The 27,508-nt window shown below is 34.8% G+C and overlaps 1 protein-coding gene across 6 annotated transcripts in view; it reads left to right on the top strand.

Annotated features, from left to right (window-relative positions):
* The first annotated feature begins 4,472 nt into the window (after nucleotides 1-4,472).
* Nucleotides 4,473-27,508, top strand: part of LOC110450015 (transcription factor COE3-like) — a 65,028-nt gene continuing 41,992 nt past the window's right edge. For 2 of the 6 annotated variants that reach the window (XM_021497217.1, XM_021497220.1), the window contains exons 1-6: nucleotides 4,474-4,910; nucleotides 5,256-5,409; nucleotides 5,996-6,059; nucleotides 8,365-8,420; nucleotides 12,608-12,681; nucleotides 17,941-18,009. In XM_021497217.1, the coding sequence (XP_021352892.1) occupies nucleotides 4,759-4,910; nucleotides 5,256-5,409; nucleotides 5,996-6,059; nucleotides 8,365-8,420; nucleotides 12,608-12,681; nucleotides 17,941-18,009 (569 nt within the window). In that variant the 5' untranslated portion in view covers nucleotides 4,474-4,758. Of the gene's footprint in view, nucleotides 4,911-5,255; nucleotides 5,422-5,995; nucleotides 6,060-8,364; nucleotides 8,421-12,607; nucleotides 12,682-17,940; nucleotides 18,010-27,508 lie in introns of all 6 variants that reach the window. The other 4 variants (XM_021497218.1, XM_021497216.1, XM_021497221.1 and 1 more) reach the window with 4 other exon arrangements.

Consider the following 27,508-nt stretch of genomic DNA (forward strand, 5'->3'; position numbering starts at 1 on the left):
GGGGTTGGCGGGGGACGGGGATGGGGGATTAAAAGGGTAATTTGTGTTGAGGACCTCAGGGTTTGGGGTGGAGTGACTGAGGAGGTTTAGTGGCGCGGGGTTAAAGAGTATGTTGATGACCTCGGGACTGGAGGTGGGGTAGGGCTACAATGTAAAAGAGTTAATTGTGGTCCTCAACGGATGTTGAAAAGGTTATTAGGTGATAGTGGTCATCATGCCTGGGTAATTAGGGGTTGCAGGGGAGAGGATGGAGGGGTGCACGATGATGGTTGGATTGAGGACGTCGAGAGGTGGGAACACAATCATGGTCAGTGTTTGGTTGATGCTCTCTAGGGGTGGGTACACAATTATGGTTCAGTTGAGGTCCTCGACAAGAGGGTAGATAGTCATTATTGGGCTCAGATCGTTGAGGGAAAAGCACAGTGAGAGCAACAATAACAGTTTGGTAGAGGACCTCGAGGGGGGAAGGGGGTCACAATGAGTGTTAGATTGAGGGCCTAGAAGGGTGACTTCACAATGATTATTAGATTGAGGGCCTAGAGGGGTTGACTCACAATGATAGTTGGGTTAAGCGTCTCGAGGAGTGAGTTAACATCTATAGGTTTGGCTATGTAACAATGGGTCCAATTTCCTCTCCGAAATTTTTAATAACATTCTGTCAAAATGTACTGATGAAGTTTTTGTCTGTTATCGATTGGACCAGAGGTGTTTGCTGTTATTAGCTAAACTTAAAACTTGTAAATCCACACCCAAAAACATAGTGTAAACTTCGCCAAATATTACAGCAGACAGTTTATACATGTCTCGGCTCTATAGAATGTCCCTATTATTTTCGGATGGGGATAGTGTACGATGTCAGGTGCCTATATTTCATTTCTTTTTCACGTAAAGCAAATTATCTCAGGTTTTGTCTATGTGATAAATTCCATATGTTACAAAGTATTGAATATAGAAAAAAAATGGAAAGCATGATTCTGGAAAATAGCGTTATGACTACTCACTCCCTTGACAGAGATTACTTGGTATGTGTGTGTTGCAAATCATGTCATATTTTCGTTGAAAAAAATATCGATTAGATACACCAGGAATTTATTTGTCCGCACCAATTTAATTTTGTCAGTGTTTCAATAAAACCTACATATATATGGTTTATATTGAAAGTTACATATTCCCGGAATAGTTCTATATATATATGGGTAGACAAAGATCGTTTGTTACAAGCGCATAATCAAGTCCTGTGGCTCTGAACGGCGGTTAGAATGATATACACGGGAGCTAGGACATTGTGTTTCTTTTCCCTCCTTAGAATAATGAACATCGTATTTCATTTAAATACTTTAAATCTCGCCACCTGAAAAATTAAAATCGTAGTAAAATTAAAAATGACAAAACAATCCCAAATCTCAAAATAATGAGTTTGGAATTGATTTAAAGACGCTTTAATGATTAAAATACAGGAGGAAAATAGACACGAGTTAACTTATCTTATCGACATCAATGAATTACACAGATACCACTGTGCTGTGACAGTTTAAGTACATGTCCTAATTACATATTTCTACATCAAAAAGAGTTGGCACTGTGCATGTGACGTCATAGAGTTACTCAACCTACACTTATATGATATCACGAACTCAATCAAATCTTTCTTTGTTTTCCTCAGAGGAAAACTTTTATTGTCGTTTTAAAGACGTTGCCAAAACACATTACCGATCTATAAAATAACATCAAGTAACAATTGAAATTGAAGTTAATATAAGTGACAATTTTATAAAATGACAAAAAGTTTTCGCATGTTGATGATGAATAAGCTACATTATTCGCTATAATATTAATACGTTATATTTCAAATTGATATGGTATAATTCAAAAAATTGTGGTATATTTCAAAGTAATAGTATGTATTTCAGGGTAATTTTGTATGTTACATATAATATGTAATTAAGTACATATTATGGGTTTTTTCTGTAACGTATGTTACAGAAAAAAACATAATATGTAATTAATTACTTCTAATTACCTTAGAAAAAAATGTGATGACTGTTCTGTTAACTGTTCACTAAAGTTACTCAACATTTTTTATATAAAGGGGAGCAGTTTATTTTTTATGAATTGATAATGACAGAATAAAAAAGTAGAAAAAGAAAACAAAAAAAAAAACGTCCATCTATAGTATCCTGGTAACATACCAAAATACTATAAAAAGACGTGCTGTTGGCGATGGTGTCAAAAAGAACATATATTTATGGAATCAAAACACCTGCTAAAATCAAAATGGTTAGTTTCATGTTTATATCTGTGTCGTTTCGTTTTCATAAAAGGTTAATGATAGTTTTATGCACAAAGATGTGTCAATATTTCAAAATTTATTTTCCTCGGTCATTTTTCAGGTGTTCAGCAGATAGAAGTAACCTCCCATTATACAACACAACACTTAATTTAACATATGCAATGGATGTATATTGAAACGTTGGCGGGCACAGAGACAAATTATAAGGAGTTTCCAGTTTCCAACTTTCCTGAGGGGGCTGGGGTTGCAAGGGAAGGGGGGGGGGGGATTGGAGCAATACATTATTTTAAAAGATATTTCCCAGGTTATGACGCCCAAAACCCCCCGATGTATCATTTGTCTGAATAGAACCAAAGCCTTGCATAGTATACACTGGTATCGTAAAGATATTGAATTCCGTTTGTACATATCTTGATCTGCTCTCCCTTATAATCATATAAATTTGATAAACATTGATTTATCTACCTAGTGGAGGATAAGTGGACGCGAACACTATTTTACAACAAACCCGTGCTATCTCCCTATATCATCAATAAAAGATGCGTGACTGTAAAAAGGTCTCACGTTGTTACAAAGAAAAGAAATATTGACCATTTGGTCAGTGATTGACCATTGGTCATTTGGCCCTATTGCTCAAAAAGTACAAAAGAAGCATGTCTCCCAGATGTTTGTACCGTGCTAACGGGTTCCGGCCAGTGTAACGGTCCGGTTTTGAGTGAATAAATCGAATGGGATCAGGTAACAAACAATCCTTACAACCACATCACGTCGTAGTCACATAAAAGGGTCAGATGGAGTCACGTGATATCATGACAAAGCAAACACTACAGCTAAATCAATAATTCATACCCCTCAATGCGACGTTTAGCATTTTCGAGTAATTCCGGATAATTTTCCGGTCCGTTAATTACACACCTGTTCCGGTAAAAGTTAAGAGTTGATGTGATCACGATATTCTTTGTTTACAAACAAATGACAATCAACACGAGTGCTGTGTTAGTATAGGGGATATTTGTTAAGTGAAACATGTAGATGACAGTCACCTGAAATTTTATTTAATGACAAACGTTGTTCATTAATTACTGTTGATATTTTCTACAGAATCTCAATACAGTTTTGTTTTATATAGCTACCACTGTACAAACTACATGTATATATCAGTATAGACAATTGTTTTTTCCGTCATTAAGAATTTTATCAAACTTGTAATAATTTAAAAAAAACACCTAAATGTTTATAATAGAAAAGTATATTTTGTACTCTCAAATTAAGTAATTAAGTTTATGTAATTCTATTCACTGTTTTATATTATGATTACAATATAACAACGCTGTTATTTTCCATTTAAAAAACCCAAAACAAACAAAATATATCAACTTTTACAGCATCTAAATTTTCCCTTTTTAAATAAATAAAATTTAAGTCATTGTCGTCATTATCCCGTCATATATCTTTCTCACTGTTAGCCGTGTTCACGAATCACGTACATACAATCAACATTACGATATCGATCAGAAATAATTACAGTTCAATATATACGTTAATAATCAAATTCTACTTTTGCTTATATCACAGCTTATAATCTAGATTTAAAAAAAATAGCAGTACCAGCGAGAATGTCGGCGGTGTGGGCGCTCCGAGGGGCGTGGTCTGTCTTATTTTGACATTCCTGCGACCACGTGCTTTTGTTATGATACGAAGTCGACCTTCTGTCACTTCAACCGCTCAGGAAATTCACACAAATATTCAAATCTCTCATTGAAAAATACCATTTTAACAGACGTGAATTAAAACCGTCGCTGTAGACCCAGACGTTAGAGGGAAATTATCAAGAGAAATTCATTTTTCAAAACGTTGATATCGTCTGATCGCCGCACAGCGCAGGGATCGATAGCAATGTAAATCCTTGGGCGGTGTGCGAGTAGATGATCGGAGCATGTGTTGGAAGATATTAGCGTTGACCCGCTGAGCCATTTGATTGGACTGGGGAATCCCATGATTCGAGTCCCGTTGGTCGGGAGGCGGGCGGTTCGCAATCGATGACTGTGCTACGGCATTTGATTGGCTGTTCGGGTGACATCTTCGGAGCAAAAGACTTTCCCGAGGGATATATTCACTTCCTCAGGGACTGGAGAGTTACACTGTACACATGAATTCAACAAAACGGGTACCCGTGAGAGTTACTAGCAGAAGCTGTCGAGAGCGCATCCAGAGTAAATGATACCGAGTATAACTCTATATTCGATCTCTGACCCGCATTCCTTCAATACAAACAACAATTTTACACTGTGATTTTTGAAGAAAAAAAAATTTGAAAAAATATATATAGAAAAGAAATATATATATACATACATATGTATATTTTCTTTTAGAAGTATAATGTGCCAGTGAGTCGTGTGATTATAAAGTGTGCGGGAATATCCTTTGACATGAGTTGTGAGTATCGTGTTTACTAAGGGAGTTCTTACATGTTCGGGGCGCCAGAAACCAACCCATCGAGAATACAACCGCCAACAGCTTCAACACACATGAAGGAAGAACCTCTGCAGCAGACGACAGGGCAGCCTGCCCCAATTAGAAACTGGATGCAGCCTACAGTCGTCGACCAGGGTGGGGGAAGGTAGATATTTATTTAATCAAACAAAAACAACTTAATTTGTGATATTTATTTTATTTCATTTTTCGATTTTTTTTTTAAAACTCAACTTTGGACGGCGTTCACTCAATTTTATCTCAATTTTCACACCAGTTTTAACTGGCGTCTGTCGTATCCATCTCCGGTCAAGTTCAGCGTCTCATGTGGGATTCAATTCGTCGATGTTTTACTGACAAGCCAGGTCGACGATCGGACGATTATCGCTCTCACTATCCGTACTGAGAAGCTATGTTTTGGTCCCTGGGTACCTCTTGTCTATGTATCACTACAATGTCCGAAACTCCAGTGGGTATTTTCTTTTCGTTGCAGTGTTGGGTTCGGACGAGCACACTTTGAGAAACAACCCCCAAGCAATCTACGGAAAAGCAACTTCTTTCATTTTGTTTTGGCCTTGTACGATAGACAAGGCCAGCCTATTGAAGTAGAACGAACAGCCTTCATAGATTTTGTTGAGAAAGATACAGTAAGTCTACAGGTCAATATCATTTTCATTTTTTACCTTTTGTGGATTTTTTATGATTTCATTGAACTGCAAACATTCCGTATGACATTCATGTATGTTTTTGATGAAATGACTCATTTCAGTATTGTATTATATATATTTTTTAAATATATATGTCTGCATAATGTGTTTCTATGCACTGTCATTTATGACTCTCCCCTTTATTTATGACATATGGCGCTCCTGTGAAGTCAATCTGGAATTCTCGTTAAAACGCAAAATAGCTTGTTAGATCGAGCACTAGAAATGAAATATTCATAAACGGCTTTACACTGAAAACACGGGAAGCTCACAGCGAAAACAAACAGAGAAAGCTATAATATAAAATGCGTGTGTTAGTCCCGTCCCTTCGTGTACCCTTTATAATCTACCTAGTCTGTTTATCCAGTGCAATTCAGTGTTATATTGAGAGAGAAAAAATTGGAAGGATTAAAATCGCAATATTATTGCATCGCTGCCTATATCAGAGAACGAGTCTGATATCAACAGTGTTTGGAAATAAAATCTACAGTCAATGTTCTGGAGACAATATCTTCTGCTGTTTTAGGAACCTGAGGGACCAAAGACAAATAATGGAATCCACTACAGATTACAGCTCCTTTTCGCAAATGGTAAGTTGAAATTAAATTATTAAATGTTTTCTGTATTTCTAGTGCTTAAAGATTTTATGATATTATGGTGTTGGCTGGTATGATTTAAGAAAACGTCTGTGATGTCAAATGTATATGTTTTTTTTTTTAATATTGTCCAGGATGGGGACAGAAATTTAAAAAGAAAATACTGGATTTATGTATAATATGCATAATGTAGATAGGTTTTCGTTTATAACTATTGCTTAAATTGATGTCGACAACAAATATTTATTATACTGGAAGTAATATATTTCATCGTTTTCTAGTAAACATGTTATTTTTTTCATCAAATACACGGTCCGATTTTGATGTTGCCATGAATCATTTTATAAAAATGTATAAACAATGTCTATAGCATTCTGAGGACCAGTCGGAAATAAACTAAAATATATTCCCGTGTTACCAGTCAGAATAAATGAAACTAATGCGTGACCTTTTATTTTTCCCTTTTAACTGATTAAAACTAATGAATGTTTATATGTGTATGTAATATAGACTATTACGGAATGTCGACGTCTATGCGTATTCGAGCCGGGCAACTCCTCCGAGGCCAATTTACACGGCAGTCCCATGTAGTCCCTTGTCACCTACACACTACCCCCGGGGACTCGTAAATAAAATGGTTATGATAAACAATATGCGTTAGGCTGACAATTTTGCCGGTGTTGATGTTAAATTATTTACTAAACAACCCGCGTGCTAGCTATCAACACACTTGTTATCTAGCGTTAGGTATGGGAGTTTATTATCACCGTCACGGTCTGGGTTTTATTTAGCTCTTGCTAATAAGAACATAAAATGTTTAAAATAATATTTTAAATGTAATTATTCCGGTTGTTACGTTCCACTGTGACAGTAAATATGTGTTCTACTATTCATGTCTATTTATATGATATTATATCATAAAAAAAAAAATCAAATTTCTGTACGGCAAATACTGAAATAATTTTGATATTTTTCCTTTCTTGAAATCTAAATTATTTATTTAGAAAATTAAGTCAAATGCAAGTCCTAAAATACGATAAACCATAACGATATTTTGTCAGTACAAATTTTAAGTCCATATTTCCTGGATCCATGTGAGGGCTCGCTTTTCTAGTAAATCTTTATACATAACTAAATAATATAATATTATTAATTGTTTATTGAGTATCATATCACGGCGTTGTCTGTTTTTTCCCATGAAAAATATGATCGATTTTGTTTCACCTGCCTTTAAGATACAAGAAGAGATAACGGTTTAAGTTTGGCTTGTTGAATATTACAATGTTAGTTATCGGGATCAAATATCGTATGCAAATATTGACCTAACTGTCAGCGGGCAGTGCCACTTACTCATCAGTACCGATCACATCGGCAAATAATTTTCATTTTTTTCTGAGAATAAAATAAATCGCCATTAATGATAAAAAATAATCCGTCGGTATGTCGGTGTTCGTTCGTAGGAGAACGTATAAAGCCACACGGTAGCAATATATGATGGATTGGGGGCTACATGCTTTAGGGTCTGTGTTGCATCACTAGGCTTACAGCCCATGCTTCGATAACCTCTCAATCCCCCCCTGATGGAAGTAAAGAGAAAAAACAATTAAGTAAACTATTTCCGGTTAAATGAATTTGCTAAAGTGATATTTGATTAATTTTCTGATATGACCACGAGCTTATTGGTTAATTCAATCTTGAAATCGTTGCTTTACATTGCGTCCTCTTAATTCGTCCGATATGTTCACAGAGCCAATCACTGTTATTAATATTCAATTACAGAGGTCAACAGGCTATAGTGTTGTTTGAAAATATCTGTTAATCATATTTCATAATTATTTGCCTTAAATCAACAAAATGTCAAAATACTGCGTATTTCAGACAGTATCTGTGCTATTAACTATCAAAAATGTACACAAAACCTTTTCAACGGTGAAGCAAAATTGTTCTTCGACTTCATTGTTTCCAAAACAATCATAAACGTGGTGATTTATATTAAGTGTATCAGAATCTGTTAAAATACGACCTGTTAAATTATTAAATCAATGATAAATAATTACGAGGGGAGTTTCTGGGAATGGTTTTGTATGTAAACAGTGTTGACGAGTGTTTGTGTAGGTTTGTAGGTTTGTACTAGCTTCCCTGACAAGAACACCCTATACCCCACAGGTCGTCTCCTGCTAACGAGATAGGTTGTTGATTGTTTTTACATAGCCCCGATAACAGCTGTTTGTGTATAGGCATTAACGATCCGGAACACCCGATGTTGGTTTTGATGTTTATTTTCCCCTTTATTTTACAGGAGCTCGGCAAGAGCAGGACCTATATATTCGCCTCATTGACTCCGTCGGAAAAGGGGTAAGCCAATTTTACGGAATCCAAAATATCACATCAAAACGAAAAGCAAACATGTACATAAAATGGTATTAAATAAACTACAGACACAATACACACAACATCTTAAAACTTGTTCAAAATGTATATTTAATGATGATAGGCATAATTTGAATAAAACGTTACAAAATGTATCTGATGCAGGAACTAATTTAGCATATTAAAAGTTACATAGTAAACATACCATAAACAAACAGCATTGTCGAAGCAGGACAATAGAAACACGTAAAGCAATCCTACGAAAATGTCAGAAGTCAGTTAAACCTAATTAACAGAGTGATTTATCTATTATCATGTGACAGAAAGCAAACTGCGAGAGACAAAACCATTTGTTTGAATCAGCATTTGCTTATAAATTACAAGAGCAAACTTCTGCCGTGAAGACAGTGCAAAGTAAGTCGGAAGCGCGTGGTCCATTGTGTTCGTGATGTAGGGGATATTCATCTCGAACTCCTCTCCTGAGAGTGCTGATGGCTACTCTGATGATATAGCTTCTGTTTACATTGTATCATATCCTGCCGTGATAAAGCGACCTATTGGGAATAAATATAACGAAAAATACATTTTTTACAAAGGAAGTATAACATTTCACAATACAATCACTTTGTATGTTTTTATTCTAATCATAATTCCGGATATGTTTTATCCGGCCTCCGTTTCTGACGTTAAAAGTCACCAGCGTCGTTTTGTGACGTTGATGGAATTCCTCGTTCATGGCTATTTGTTTTAGTTTAATTTGTAATCGGACTATTTCCTTAGTTGAATAGCGGTAATGTTTTAACAACACAGAGTGTATCATGCAATCGTTTTAACTCAATTTTTCACCGTCTGAATCGATTTTCTCTGGTAATATAATTTGGCTCTATTGAAATTATGAGTGTTCATCACCTGATTTCCTGTATTGCAATTATTTCTCTCTCTCGGAAAATCACTTAATTTCTTGAATTTCCTATGTTTATATTCCTATAAACTACACTATTAGTTATAATATGAATTAAATTGCAATGAAATTCGCTTTCTCCGGACACAGAATTGATCGGGACCGGCATGCAAGCACACAGTATAATGAATAATGGCCTGAAATCCGGATTTCTGGAATGTCACACACTGTCGGGTTTTGCTTTTAGTTTCCCCATGCTATTTTTCCGGAACATATGGCATCAAAGCTTAAAGATTGGTTACTAATGTAAATGAAATTCTCGCGCAATTGTGTGATGCTGTCTATGGCACGTTCCGTGCGCGTGTCACATGGAGAAATGTCTCGAAGCAGAGCCGATCCGAAGCAGACCGTCTAAAACGTTAGATCTAATTTACTGGGAAATGCAGCTAGGTAGTGCAGGCGGGAGGGTTTGTATAGACACTGACGCGTTGTAGGGGGACTGGAAGCTGAATCAATTAATCCCAGTCTCATTGTACTGCTTATTATGGCTCACTTGCTCAATATTGTCCGTTATTCATTAGCTTTGCCTGTGCCGTCATTGTGTAGTATAAATATTTTATGGCTAACATATTGGGAACGCAGGGAGAGACACGCTGGTGAGAGGGGATTCAAAAGTACCCACCAAATATACACTGCGTGGTCGGTCTCCTTAAAAAACTGTATACAAGGTATTGTAAGCATCCTTAAAGCATTAGATTGAATGTAAATTACTACTAAATTCTTTAAAAATAAAATCAAAGTGTATGGTTGATTTATCCTTACTTTTTGTAAAACCTGTGGATTAGTTCGTGTTATTTTTAGAAACATAATTTTTATACATCAAAAACACCGGGACTATAATACTGTAAGTCTGAAGATTACGGTTTAAAAATATTTCAATTATTTTCATAAAACAGCAATATACTATATACGTATAAAACAATTCTTATTAATTAAAATTTGAACAAAACAGGATATATTTAGAGTGGCGAGCGATGGAGCGACATCCGTCTTGTTAAGAGAATTGTTTCATTGTTAAATATCAGGTTTATTGCTTTCATTATATATCGTCAAAGTATCTACATCCTGATCTGCGTTATATGTCATCTGAAATGTAAATTTAGTGTCGTATTTTCCCTACTACTCATTAGATATTCATGACTAACAACAAACGATAAATTATGAGGAAAAACACGTTCGTCAGTATTGTTTTTAAATGAAAATCCATCGCAACTTTCTTTTGAATACACTATGAAACAAACATCGAATGTCTATGAAACAAACATCGAATGTCTATGAAATAAACATCGAATGTCTATGAAATAAATATGATAGTTATAACTATAACGGAATCGTTAGTGGAGATATTCATGACAATTCTAATTATACATCACACCTGTCAGAAGTATAAAATGACACGACAGTCTGACAGTAAACTTTGATCTATATCTGTAGACGATATATAATTGATTAGCCCCATAGGAAATGCACGCGCATTCCTTTTTACTGTCACACCTTTTTTACTTCATTATTAACTGACTAAATAAGGAAACGTACTAGCTACACGAGTGTAAGACAAAATCAACAACATCACAATGTCGACAGATGTCTTGGTTTTAAATATACATATCGTGCTCCTTTTTTATCCCGAAAACGCACATGTTTTGTGTAACATTCGGAGTGAAGCGTTATAGGGTTGATTCCAAAATAAACATGTAAACAATCATATGATAATTCTGCACTTCCGTTTTAAAACTAGCATTACTTCAAACAATTGTTCGTTATTATCATGATTTTGGCTGTATACCCGTTAAACTATTTAGTATGCCAATCCACCTGTACAATTTACATGTTTCATTTCTTTACGTGGTGAGAATTAAGCTTAAAAAGAATACAATACAATTACAGTACACTGTAATATACTGTAATTACAGTACAATACCTTTTTAATAAATACAATACAATGCAAAGAAATACAGTAACAATACAATACAATGACAATACAATGCACAGAAATACAGTTATAATACAATACAATGACAATACAATGCACAGAAATACAGTTATATAGTACAATGACAATACAATGACAATACAATGCACAGAAATACAGTTATAATACAATACAATGACAATACAATACACAGAAATACAGTTATAATACAATACAATGACAATACAATGCACAGAAATACAGTTATAATACAATACAATGACAATACAATGCACAGAAATACAGTTATAATACAATACAATGACAATAAAATGCACAAAATACAGTTATAATACAATACAATGACAATACAATGCACAGAAATACAGTTATAATACCATACAAAGACAATACAATACACAGAAATACAGGTATAATACAATACAATGACAATATAATACACAGAAATACAGTTATAATACAATACAATGACAATACAATACACCGAAATACAGGTATAGTACAATACACTGACAATACAATGCACAGAAATCCAGTTATAATACAATACAAGGACAATACAATACACAGAAATACGGTTATAATACAATACAATGAAAATACAATGCACAGAAATACTGTTATAATACAATACAATGAAAATACAATGCACAGAAATAAAGTTATAATACAATACAATGAAAATACAATGCACAGAAATACAGTTATAATACAATACAATGACAATACAATACACCGAAATACAGGTATAGTACAATACAATGACAATACAATGCACAGAAATACAGTTACAATACAATACAATGACAATACAATGCACAGAAATACAGTTATAATACAATACAATGAAAATTCAATACACAGAAATACAGTTATAATACAATACAATGACAATACAATACACCGAAATACAGGTATAGTACAATACAATGACAATACAATGCACAGAAATACAGTTACAATACAATACAATACAATGAAAATACAATGCACAGAAATACAGTTACAATACAATACAATGTCAATACAATGACAATACAATGACAATACAATGCAAAGAAATACAGTTACAATACAATACAATGATAATACAATGCAAAAAAATACAGGTACAATGCAACACGGTTTTAATGAATAAAATACAATTAATGGCAATACAATGGAATACAACACTTCCAACCCAAGTGGACGAGACTTTATTCAGTCTGATATGTATATCTTTATATGTGTAATGTTTATACATAATCAGTAACGTTTGTTTGTTTCCTTTTTACGCAGGCAATCGTTTACGAGGGCCAAGATAAAAACCCAGAGATGTGCCGGGTACTTCTCACACACGAGGTGATGTGTAGGTAAGTAATACTATGTAATCTAACGATGTTTGATAACAAGTTACAAATATACCTGTTAACCCTTTCACCCTATGTAACTTTAGTATACTGTACCATGCGTTGATCTAGATGGGTCCATTATTGTCTACAGTGGTAAAAGGGTTCAATACAACTCGTTTCTCAATGCATTATAACATTATTTAACTCTCACCACTACATAAGTTATCACTGGTAAACTACACTGAACAGCAAACTCTCACCACTACATAAGTTCCCACTGGTAAACTACACTGAACAGCAAACTCTCACCACGACATAAGTTACCACTGCCTGGTAAACTACACTGAACAGCAAACTCTCACCACTACTTAAGTTACCACTGGTAAACTACATTGAATAGCAAACTCTCACCACGACATAAGTTACCACTGGTAAACTACATTGAATAGCAAACTCTCACCACGACATAAGTTACCACTGGTAAACTACATTGAACAGCAATCTCTCACCACTACATAAGTTACCACTGGTAAACTTCATTGAACACCAAACTCTCACCACTACATAAGTTACTACTGGTAAACTACACTGAACACCAAACTCTCACCACTACATAAGTTACTACTGGTAAACTACACTGAACACCAAACTCTCGCCACTACATAAGTTACCACTGGTAAACTATACTGAACAGCAAACTCTCACCACTACATAAGTTACCATTGGTAAACTACATTGAACACCAAACTCTCACCACTACATAAGTTACCACTGCCTGGTAAACTACACTGAACAGCAAACTCTCACCACGACATAAGTTACCACTGCCTGGTAAACTACACTGAACAGCAAACTCTCACCACTACTTAAGTTACCACTGGTAAACTACATTGAATAGCAAACTCTCACCACGACATAAGTTACCACTGGTAAACTACATTGAACAGCAATCTCTCACCACTACATAAGTTACCACTGGTAACCTACATTGAACAGCAAACTCTCACCACTACATAAGTTCCCACTGGTAAACTACACTGAACAGCAAACTCTCACCACTACATAAGTTACCACTGGTAAACTACACTGAACACCAAACTCTCGCCACTACATAAGTTACCACTGGTAAACTATACTGAACAGCAAACTCTCACCACTACATAAGTTACCACTGGTAAACGACATTGAACACCAAACTCTCACCACTACATAAGTTGCCACTGGTAAACTACACTGAACAGCAATCTCTCACCACTACATAAGTTCCCACTGGTAAACTATACTGAACAGCAAACTCTCACCGCTACATAAGTTACCACTGGTAAACGACATTGAACACCAAACTCTGACCACTACATAAGTTACCACTGGTAAACTACACTGAACAGCAAACTGTCACCACTACATAAGTTACCACTGGTAAACTACATTGAACATCAAACTCTCGCCACTACATAAGTTACCACTGGTAAACTACACTGAACAGCAAACTCTCATCACTACATAAGTTACCACTGGTAAACTACACTGAACAGCAAACCGTCACCACTACATAAGTTACCACTGGTAAACTACACTGAACAGCAAACCGTCACCACTACATAAGTTACCACTGGTAAACTACATTGAACAGCAAACTCTCACCACTACATAAGTTACCACTGCCTGGTAAACTACACTGAACAGCAAACTCTCACCGCTACATAAGTTACCACTGGTAAACTACATTGAATAGCAAACTCTCACCACTACATAAGTTACCACTGGTAAACTACATTGAACAGCAAACTCTCACCACTACATAGGTTACCACTGGTAAACTACATTGAACAGCAAACTATCAGGTAAACAGTTCAGTGTAGTTTACTAGTGGTAACTTATGTAGTGGTAAAATTAATTTGTTGTTCAATGTAGTTTACCTGTGGTAATTTATGTATTGGCATAGACAAGTGGGTGTATAGAGGTGAAAAAGAGTTTGCTGTTCAATATATGGTTCAATATATAAGTGGTTTGATTCCTCCACTTTGTTATAGACTGTGATATCTAACACGCACAGTTAAATCGTTGGTCTGTCCGTGTCGCCAAAGTTGAAAGGGTACACCTCCAGGAACCTTGTTTACGTTTATAGAGAAATCGTATCCTCCACACGACGAACACGTATGTTTTATTAACACATTATATCAGGGACAAATACAATACATTCGTAATTATTAACAGATAGAAGTGTCTATTGTTTAAATAACCATAGAAATCACCGCTGAATACTATAATAACACTGTACATATAATGTTTACAAAAAAAAGCCCACATATCCAACACTGGGAATTTCCCTTGAGTCGTGCAAAATGAATATTCCATGAGCAATATCTACTCATATCGCTTTAACTGTTTATAACTTTTGATGTGACTTCTATCGGTATATAGATTACCATCAGTATAGGGCCGTGATATGTGTAGTACAACGCCAGGGCGTGGTAACACGGAGCCCAAGATCCCTAGGGGTCCATTCAGAGGGTCGCTGTCTAAACGATAAATCTGATCACCTTTCTAATAATTTATACTAAGTCGCTGAACCTATACGTTCTGTGAACCGCACAGGCATTAACTAACCTTTATATTTGTTAAGGGGTGATTAATTAATTAGCATGTGTGCATTGAGATGAATACCACCCATCTAACCGTAGCCTGGTGGTCGTACCCAGAGGAATGACATATTGAAAAAAAAGGGCACCGGGTTTTGTAGTTTTCATTAAAATGAGCAATTTATATCATTTCGGCAGTGTTTTTTCTGGTTTAATTGGAAATCTACTTAAATTTTTAAACAAATAAAGACACATTCGTGCTAAATTGATTTTATCATTGTTCATTTGGGAACAATGAAAGGTTGTTTTTTGAACGTTAGAAAGAATTGTGCATTTGTGTCAATATCAATTATCAATGAAATAATTAAGATGGGTAAAACAGTAATTACCTATTTTTGTAAAGTTTTCGTAGTCCCACAGTTAAAATCATTAGTCTCTATCTGCAAGCATCAGTTGTGATCCTGGTTTTTAAGTGGGTTTTCTCACGAAAGCAGCATTCTTCTTCTAGAATAATTTAGGCTAGAAGACATTAGAACCAGCTTCTACAAAAGGTGCGGAAGGGTCGTTTCGCATGGAGGAAGTCAATAGTGGTTTAATTAAAGTAACTAAAGTATCTACCCGGTTTACGAGTTTAAGGCACATCAACTTATACAGACATAAGGCGATCAATTCAACAAAAGAATTCTTGATTTGCGTTACGTGGTCGGCTCTCACGGAAGGCTGGAGTTTGTCTAAAAATAATCAAGTCCAAGAACGCTTGGATAGAAACAATAAACTATTTACATTTCGCTAATTAACTAATTAGTTTTTGAGCTGAATCAGTTATGTCCTGTAAGCAAATATATCGTTTTAATTAGTACGACAAATAGGTACTAGATATACTAAATAGATATATGAAATAAGGGTATACTTAATATCAGTAGTTCAAGCTTTCTGACAGGGCGCAGTGCTGCTGTTAGACACCGCCCCCTAGCGGTAGCCCTTCATTTTTCATTCTATATATATATCTTAATCGGGCTGGACACGCGTTACCCAGCTGGAACCACAGTTGGGGGTGGGGTGAGGAAGGGGGAAGGGGTCACTGATAAAGTCTCTCCATTCGTTACACCTTTTGAGTTACTCTATTGGTGATTGGGTGTCCGATAATGTAGTGAAGTTTGAAACGCACAGGGACTCCCTTGTGAGATTACGACTAACAATGGCTACTAGCGTTACATATAGTGTCTCGGACGTTTTCTCTGCCAGAGATAATAGAACACGTTAAGAAGCACCCTGATATCACACAATGCTCATTATTCTGTTAAATTTAAAGTTTAAATTTTGTTAACCTTATTGTAAAAAAAAAAAAGTTTTACCATGTATTTGTTTTTGATCATGAGCGATCGCTTGTACTGAGTCCCTGAACATAGATATGTGTTGTGACCGGTGATCGTATGAAGTCCCTGATCATGAGCCAGTGATCGCTTGTATTGGGTCCCTGAACATGCATATGTGTTCTGAGCCGGTGCCTGAACGTGTGTAGTCCCTGAACATGTATAAGTGTTCTGAGTCGGTGATCGTTTGCAGTCCCTGAACATGTATATGTGTCCTGAGTCGGTTATTGTTTGTACTCCTGGAACATGTATATATGTTTCCTGAATCGTGGAGTATTTATCTAAGTAACTGACTTGCTAAAATTAAATTTGAATTACAAATAATAATAATTAAAACAAACATACCTGTCCTGGGATTCAAACTTGATCGCCATCTGATGATACCGTTAAGAAACAAACAAAATAACAAAAGAGAAATCATTAAATCAATTATTAAAATATAAAAACCCCAGCTATTGATGTAATTGGTTGTCAGGTTTACGTAAATTCGTATAGCAGCCTACCCTCTGCTAGCTCCGGCACACTTGTTTGTTATCGTGTTTATTCCCATGTAAAAATTAAAAGATGTTGAGGAGTCATGCATCTTAAAGTGCTATTGACACCCGATACAGACTCTAAAAATAGATCCAAGGTCATTCTGCATCGACGAGAATGACGTCATATTTTACATTGCATTGCACATTTATGAACTAATTTGTAAAATTAGAAATAAACTGACAAATAACTGTGTAGAAATTAACTTAAAATATAACTTCTGTTTCAAGTATTACAATCACATTACGATATCCTGCAACAGTTTGCAATCAAAGGTTATTTTCGTTTAAGAGTTAATGTTATTTGTTATGCATTTTCATAATATTTCTATAGGTATTCATTGTAATACACTTATTTCCAGTTCGATCAATTTGTTGTGTGTTTGGAATATCCACGACTTCTAGTGCCTTAGAACACTGAATAGGTAAACGTATGGGTTCTTAATTTATGGAAATGTTTCTTTACTGTTTACTTTTACCTATTTCAGATATATTTTCCATGATTGGAACACTTATCGATGTTTATCTTTTTCAGCTATCCGTCATTTGTTAAAAAACATATACTTGATACCTGAACGTTTTCTGCCTCCATTTGAATAACATTTGACCCATCCCAGCATTTTGTTTTTGATAGCTGTTTGGCCATAATATGGCCCGTTCTGATTATAAAATCTTTGACAGTTGTTTGCCTTTCAGTTAAACATTATGTTTGACAGTTGTCTGCCCTTGCGGCTAAACATTATGTATGACAGTTGTCTGCCCTTGTTTTCTCACTTCCTGTTTGTGTTCCAGCCGTTGCTGTGATAAGAAGAGCTGTGGTAACAGAAATGAAACCCCTTCAGACCCCGTCATCATAGACAGGTAGGTACCCTTTTATACATCTGACTAGAAAATGAAAGCACGACGTATTATCCACGCCACCTAGCGGAGAGTGTGATAACAAGAAATAAATCTCAGGAAAAAGCCACGCTAAAAGATGTCACAATTATAAAATATTACTTATTTCACTTGAACGATTGTTTCACGGGAAAAAATGAAATAATTAATTTAGTAAACAAACTTCAAGGTGAAACGATTTCATTAAAAACGATAAATTCATAAATACGAAGAAATGCACAATTGCAAAATAAAACTTTCACAAAGTCTGAGCAGTCAACGGTTGAAGAGCTGAAACACAATAAACTAACTCTCAGTAAAACAATGTAGGTATAGGTCTCCTGTTAACTCAGGGTTACGACCTGATGCTAAGGTTCAAATATTAATACGTTGTGCTTTAGGTCATTCAGAAAACACAAAGGAGAAATAATTATTTTTATTAAAAACAAAACAACTCTTTATCAATTCACAAAATGGTCTCTTAATTGATTTTAGCGTCACCCCTCTCTATCTTTTCACCCACAGTTGATTTGAAAACAATGACATCAGATATACCGGTATATGTAATGATGAAATGGAAGTTATCCCACTCCTTAATGTATAAGCCCAATCATAATTGGAATTTCATATACACATATGCACATGTAACTTATTTGCATGAAGATATTGTTAAAAATATATAAGTAAATACAATTATTTGAGACAATTTTACACTATGATACGTGTGCAATGAGTTTCGTCATGCAACACAATGCCTGGAAGTGGCTTTTTAGCTCCAGTCTGTCAAAAGTCCTGTCGTGTTCAGAAATATATACCTATTACGTTTGTGTTGTTTGGCGCATAATATAAAACTTGGGGTCTGTATAGGATAAATTAGTGTGCAGCCGTGAATATATGTACAAACGAAAACATAATAAATACTTCATTATTGGTATGTAATCTTGAGACATAGAAAATGTTTGGACAATATATATAGTTAATTCTGAGACATAATTCACAGGTTATATATTATACATAAATAAGAAATCAACACTGTGTTTGTTTCGTTCATCGTGTACGTAATACGTAAGGGAATGCATGCATAAACACCCTAATTTACCTAAACGAATGTGACTTTGTCCTACGGTCGATAATAGTCAATCAGAAAGTCCCTTTTATTCTCTGATCAAAATGGCCAAACAACGTGTAGTAATGGACTCGAACCATTATGACTGTTAGACTTAGACTATTGGGACTATTGATCTGATGCCGGTCCGGCTCACTCAACAAGAGATAGTATATCATTTACGAAAGTAAGCCACACATAAAAAAAAATTGGCTCCCGTAGAAAGGGCGATGCAAATGGAACCGCCAACGGGAAACGAATTCAGACAAAGTATTTGTTAATATGCATAATGTATACAAGGGTGGATTTCATTTCAATGAATTATTGAACACAATGTAATTATGTACAGAGGCCAGATATGAACAAAAAAACAGAAAGAACAAATGTGTCTGCGTTGTCGGAAAAAAAGTGTCATGCAATCATTATATAAACATATCGTCAAGTTGTTGTGTTATGACATATTGCTGATTTATTATGGATTCGGAGCAAAAATGATAACAGAAAAAATATCAACTATTTATTTGTTGCTGACATCATAACTAGATAACGTAGACGTCATGTTTTCGACGTAAACAGACAATTTACATAGTAATAGTTGAAATCAACTACGCGTGGACTGTTCTAATTTAAATATATTGAGAGCGGAATATACCCCTATGTACTGGTATCCTCTTTACATTTATACCACGCCGTATGCTATATCTGACAACACTAGATTATTGTCGACTCAAAACTACAAAACAAAACGTTATTATTCCGGAATAAGAGCACATTCCCTGTTTTGGACGTTAGAAATTAGTGTGTCGTTTCGCACCGTCCAAGGTTTATGATTATATGCTACCATTTAATTAGACCAATTGATAATTATACGTCTGTTGTGACTTTTTAACCCCTGCACGTGCGTGAGGGTCCTCAATTTGCCTAAAAGGTTATTTATAGTGCAACTGCCCTCTGTCTGCTTCAATACCCCAGCAGGAGACCTTGTAATTTTGTGACATGCGTAGTTGCTGCATCCTTCCTGACCACGCCCCAATTGTTCGAGTTAATTGATAATCTGTCGATTTTCTCTAACGGTTAAGAATTTGGAAGAAAATGCATTCCCTGGATGGATTTCAACGAGCCAAGGCAATTGTTAGTTACCTATATTGTCTTTAATTGTGACAACTGATATGATTTTTTCATTTCAAGCTTAAATGTTAAAATACGTTCAATTTATTTAAAGTATTAACTTATCTATTAAAATATTTATAATAAACGTTTATATGAACTTTGAAATGTATTTACTTTCAAACATTTCAAATTGAAGATTTAGTGATTAGTTACAATCGTTTTCTAGGAAAACAGTTTGGTTTAGTGTTCGAAACTTATGTCCACCGAGTTTACTGTAACAGCCATTCTCTCTATCCTTTTAGATGACACGATTGATGACGTAGTCCGATGGTATTTCTTTAAAAATTACTTTTATCTGAAATATACAAAATTGAACAACTTTTTTGTCGATTCCACATTATCTGGCGTTTAATAAGATGGTTAAAGCTGTACACAATTGTACACTCATTGTGTCAATTCCCAAACATCTTGCGTGTATATTAGGATGGTTATTGTTGTACACAATTGTACACTCATTGTGTCAATTCCCAAACATCTTACGTGTATAATAGGACGGTTATTGTTGTACACAATTGTACACTCATTGTGTCAATTCCCAAACATCTTGCGTGTATATTAGGATGGTTATTGTTGTACAAAATTGTGCAATCATTGTATCTGGTCCCCATCACTTGGCGTATATTTTCGTCTTTTATATTAGTACAGAATTCTCATGTCAAGTAAATGACGTGTACTGGCTTAGTCAGTCTTCTGATAATGCTTGAACTGAAGCATATTCGCTCGGCATTGTAAAAGATATTTTTTTTATTATTTCTCAGGTCACAAAAATGGTCGTCTGTATTTCAAAAACATAATAATTATATTCGTACGTTTACAGTTCTTTTATGTAGAATGAAATATTATTCTTTATATTCCGTTCGCAAACATTCAGTACCAGGTATATAGGAATATGTTATTCTTTTATATTTTAGGCATTTACTAAAAAAAAAGTTTCTTACTTCTTTCTTACATTCTACATTTTTATGCCACGTAACCAACATATGGAATGCACTAAACTATTCTCCTCTATTTTAAACATTGTACAATCCTACCCTCGAGTACCTGCTACCGAGGTCTCATTGTCATTTCTCTCTGTAGTAACTCTGTGGTATTTAACTGTACTGACCGACTTCAGTCCACACACCAGTACAACTGGTCTACCCGGCTGACAGCTGGTCCGGGTCTTTAGCCATAACGACCCCCTGCATCGCCTGTGTCGAGCTGGTTTTAATGTATCGATGGCTGGTTATTAGCCTTACACGGTTAATTAAAGTGAACAGGGCACCTCGTGCTCGTCTGGGTGACTGATGGCGGCCTGTCTTTCTGCCTCAGTCAGTCGAACCCTGAAAGGCAAAATGACGGAATAATTAGCATGATTCCTAACGCAAAACTCACTGATTAATTAGTATTTTCGTTTTTTATAAAGTGTAAAATCAATAATTTTCTCATTTTATTTTATTCTTTGGCAGGAAATTGTTTGTCATTGTGTTTATGCTGATATGGTCATCAGAAAGTCTAGTCATGTCAATGGAAGTCTCCATGTTAGTATCGATACCGTATTAATGTTTAAATCCTCATTTTTTTATTGTTCAAAGTAAAAACAAACAATAAATCAATCTAACTTTTTTTCTTTTCTTTTTTCAAAAAAACGCTCCTTGTTTGTCTAAACTAGTATCAAACATAATTCATATTAATTAACACAATTTCTTACTTTTTCGTTCCTTGAATCAGTCAAGCCTGTCAAGTTCGCATGGTTTGTTGACGGATGTATAGGTAACGATAAATCAACAAATAATGCTTGACTAAACACATATTCTTAGCCATTTACATAACACGATAAACATAAACATAAAAAAATCACAATTCATTTTCCTGCGAAATATACCGCAAAATATCCCATTCACTTGTATGTAGCTTCATACGGATACTTATGTTCAACGCAAATATTTGTAAGCCGTTTGCGAGATAATTGCAAAATAAAAACTTGCGAAAATTCATCGATTAATAATATATAGATAAAATATAAATTTCAAAAAAAAATGGGGGAACATAGTTAAAAAGCCAATAATATAACACTCAGACATGACGGAACATGGGATTTGTACATAACAGAAATGCATTATTCTTCGCAAATAGATCGACAAAACTGCGTAAATTATTCTTGGATCTTAGCAATTTACAGGAAATATATTGATAGAGCCAGTATCATAAACCGACCATTGAAGTTAAAAATGTAGTCATATACAATGATGTCATACCACTGGGTCGTACATTAACAGGGGGTTATATTTCTATGATCATGCGATATTTGAGTTTATCACGCAGATATAACCTTGTGTAGGATCGCTCTAGACCGGGATTCTATCCTCCTATCATGTTCATCACAATGCCATACACCCGAATGTCATGAATATAAGATCTTTATGGTCAACTTCTTATCGCCACGTCTTATCAACAGCCACCGATACCAGAGAAGTGTAAATTATTGTGAAATTCCAGGCACACTTTCTTATCAGATTCATTACCACAAGCAAGCATTGCAGAAGGCAAGACGCAGATTTATAGTAAATGGTTAAAATCACGCAGTGGGCGAGAAATTAATAATAAAAAAAAAAACTATATTGCAATCTACGAAAAAAATTAACAATAGTCACATAAAATGTAATTTATAAGTACGATCACGAATATCAAATCCATAAACATAGAAGATTAAGTAAAACTTTAAACCAGAAATTATCAGTGTCAAAATTTATAGACGATTCTATTTTCATAGAATTTGAGTACTAACCATCAGATAAAGACATATTATCTTGTTGTCGCATCCTGATTATCCAGACAAGGAACCGATACCAATCTGTGTTTGACAATGTAGCAGGCTAATGCTGCGGAAACAGGAATATAATTGTAGTTTTATCACCTGTTTTCATCATGTCCTACCAACACCATCAATTTCGGCACAAGATACATATCGAAATATTTTACTAAACAGTAAAACTAATGCTATTATTTCAATATTTATCTTAGAATCCATCGCCGAGCACGGCATCATAATTTCTGTCACAATAATCTGAACATAGCTTTTAGCTGATTTCATCTTGACCTCATGTACTCAGTAGCACATGAGATCGAATCTGAAGCATCACCACCATACTTCAGACAAAAAGAATCCGCGGCTCACTATCAAAACCGCTTTGTATAAGCAACAAGCTTGATTCCAGCAGATATAATGAGTCTATTAGTAAATTGACTAAGCGTTAACGCTGTCACAGAGCACAGGATGGCATGGCAACGATTTCTCTTTATCTTGTGTTTTATTTTAATCCTTTGTTTATGGATGACGAAGAGAACGCCGTCAGGGGCTGTTTCTCTGCCACTGTACATATCTCTGGGTTTACCGTAAGCTTGTATTAAACCTACCCCCTTTCCATTCCTCGTGTTAAAAGATAGCGATGAGGAATGAGGGGTTCGATGACAGTTTGAGACCGTAAAATTGCATCGCGAACCCGGTGCATTTTCTATCTGAACATGTTATGTCGATTTGTTGACATTCGAGTTATAAAATAAATCCTTATAAATGTACAAGGCTGAGTGAAATGACATCGGTTATACGTCCATGGACACTGCATATTAAACTATATATTCAACTTGCGTAGTTCAGTATAGGATGATCTGTTGATATGACCTTGTAGAGACAGCGTTCAATTCAGCTGAAATTTGAAGAATGTCCCTCACAGTATACGAAAATACATTACTACATGTCGAAAAGGTAAAGTGATTTTAGGATCGATGCAATGTTCATATCAACTTAGGTGATAAAACGAGTGAAATCCACTTTTTACATTTTTTGCTTTTGTCTCTTCATATCTGGATTTCATATTGATCTAAGTCCCAAGGAGCCATGCAAGTTTGATGAGAGGTTGTGGCTAGAAAACTCTATCCACTATCTTAGCCTACTTACAGTGTATGTACACTATCACTGCGATACAAACACTGTCAGAAAGCAATTACCAACTAGATCTTAGTAAGAATGAATGTTGAAAAAAAAAGATTATCAGAACAGATATAATATCTTCAATTTCATTCTTTTGTATAGGTTAAACCGAGGTAAATTTTGTTTGAGTATGTAAGTCTGGCAGGTAAATGAAGGTAATATATACCTTGTACTGGTAACTCCTTATAGAAAACATATTTCAAAATAAGAAGCAGTTTATTAAAAAAATACAATTTAAACTATTATTGGTGGTTTTTTTCATGATACATGGATACTAATAGCATTAAATTCAATGTATAATTAAAGCTGGTATTTGTTTATAAATAATTCAAGATACATATTATAGTAGATGCATATTAATGATATAACTTATACTTATATGGTTATTAATGATAAAATGTATACGTATAGGGTTACTCGTGATATAATTTATACTTATAGGGTTATTAATAATATAATTTATACTTATATGGTTACTTATGAAATAATTTATACTTAAAGGTTTACTATTGATATAATTTATACTGATAGGGTTACTTATGATATAGTTTATACTTATAGGGTTACTAATGATATAATTTATACTGATACCGATAGAATTGATAGGGTTATTTAGAAAAAAAATCTATAATATAGATGAAAGGATATATACTTTACATTGGGTAATATTAGTTTCACTTCGACGTATTTTTTGGGAAAAAGGCAAATACTATAGCAGTTTTGTCCAAAGGTCTGCTTATTTAGTTAATAACCAATAAAATACCACTGATAATATTTTATGCTTCTAAAATAACTTCACCACTACAATAAATAAACCCTAGAATTAATATACCACTGAAATAAATATATCGCTTAAATAAAGACGTTAACAGTATATGCTAGAAGTGATTTAATTATGATAGACAAATAGGGTTGTATTTGTTATACATCCTATTCTACAGCATACATTGGGTTGTATACTGTTGACTACAAATTACGAATCATTAAGTCTATGATGTATACATATGTATTTTAGGATATGATTATATTATAATGTAATGTTTATAAAAACGTGAATACGATGTGTATGAAGAAAGCACATTGTAATAACAATACAGGAAGCTACATTATAAAATAGTAAAAGTATATAACTATATAACAGATATATACATAGTATACGACTAAAGTGTACCTACAATTGTTAAATTGTGAGTCTTGTGCAAACAGGGAAATTTATGGAAGGATTATATATATATACACATAGGTTATTCGGTATATATGACTAAGACTATACATGTATATATATATGGGTCAAAGGAGTAATATTAACTGTATAGCTTCCCGAATGACACTGGCTCCTTGCAAACGTATGTTTGTAGGATACGAATTGGACCATATGATGTTGGTAAATTTTCTGAGCAATAAAAGACTATATATATATATATATATATACATATACATACATTGTGTAATAGTTTTCATAATACAAATATTTATAGAGCATCATATCGTGTATATTGCTGGAATGCAAATTGTGTAACAACAGTACGGATCCTACAAAACTAACAAGTAATTACAACTGTACTTAGCAAGCGACCTTCGATTTTTGTCCTGGGGTAACTACATGTATATAAAATCAATATTGTTTCGAATAAAACATGCAATTAAAGGCGCTTGTTATTGGTCGTATTTGTGACAGGTCCCTCGTACTCCACAACGCTCCGATCGATACCGTCACACCACACGTTCATCACCCATTTGTCGCACAACTCATCGCTCGTTTAGACCGAAACAAACAAACGTAATGCAACATTAAGTTCGTGAAGTCAAACCCGGATACCAGGCATCGTTCAGGGTTAAATGGTCATTCTCTTTCACTAGCTTTGTATTATGACTAGTTTGTGATGTATATCACTCCGCGTGTGTATTACATAAAGATTCCGTAAATGCGCAGTCTTTAATCCTAAAGATAATCTTACAAAAATACAAGTGTTGATATCTTAATATTATTTTTAACTGAAGAATACTAGCAGTTTCCCTTGTTCTACCGTCTAACAATCCTACTGATTTATTGAATGAATTAAAATATTGATTACTTAACCATATTTTTCATCTCTTTTTCTGTATTTTTTTTCATTTTTCATTTTCCCCATCATTACTTATCATTTAGAAATAACGGTGTTGTTGTAAATGGTTATGCTTCGCATTGCATAATCTACAGTGTAAACTTCTGGAGGTATGTGATAAAGAACACTATACCTTTAAAATATTTCCAATATATAAATATGATAGAGGTATACTGCTTTCAGATAAAATATTTTTCAAGTGAATTTGGAATGAAATAAATAAGATGAAGGAAAATTAAACAAAATACCCTCCTATTACACATGGTAGGACAACGGAACTCCCACATTGCTACAACAAATATGGATACCGGAAATTACATGTTTTACACGGCAGGTTGATTGCCGCTTGTGGTTTCTCTCTTTTGATTGCAAAAGCAACGTTCTAACTTTAAGCCATTTGCTGTTGATTGCAAACACTAATTAACGTTGATAAAATCTCGCTCAATGATCACACTATTCGCAAAAATAATGAAATTAGTTCCTCATAAACTTGACAAAAGCCTATTGTTCTTTGGAAGACGTGGGCCTATAAATAAAGCGTACTCCAGAGAGTCGGCAGGCGAGCAGGGCTATAACCTTCTGAGTTTGTAATTATTGTTTTTATTTTCGAATGATTGGAGCTACAACAGTGAGACAAAACCGATTGATCAAAGGCTTTCTTCAGCGCTGGCATCACGAGATCACATTGGCTCCCTGTGGGCCGTTCGGTTTGTGTTCCTGACAGCACAGATCGTATATATTCACTCGTAAAGGTGGGGCTTGAATCCATACCTAGTTGTATGAACGACAGAAAATTAAATGGTCTTCACTTTGTTTCAATCCTTTTGGGAGGAAATAATTCCACTTAAAACGTTCGAGTTTGTCACGCTACAATGAAAATAAGAGTTCTTCAGGGAATAGGGATGTTTCGGAAACCCTTCAGTAATCCCTGTTCTCTCGGGATTGTTGATAGCCGCCCGATAGACGATCTCTGAATACAGAGTTAATTGAAAGAAACGACTCTATTTGAAAACTACACGTTTCAACTCCCAAAAGCAGACTCTGTCACAGGGATAATCACCCAGGACCGTAAATTATTTCTGATTATGATAAAATCATGAGAGGGTGATGGGGACTGGGACCTGAAGTAAACAC

Source organism: Mizuhopecten yessoensis, unplaced genomic scaffold (genome assembly GCF_002113885.1).
Source record: "Mizuhopecten yessoensis strain PY_sf001 unplaced genomic scaffold, ASM211388v2 scaffold4899, whole genome shotgun sequence".
Taxonomy (NCBI): domain Eukaryota; kingdom Metazoa; phylum Mollusca; class Bivalvia; order Pectinida; family Pectinidae; genus Mizuhopecten; species Mizuhopecten yessoensis.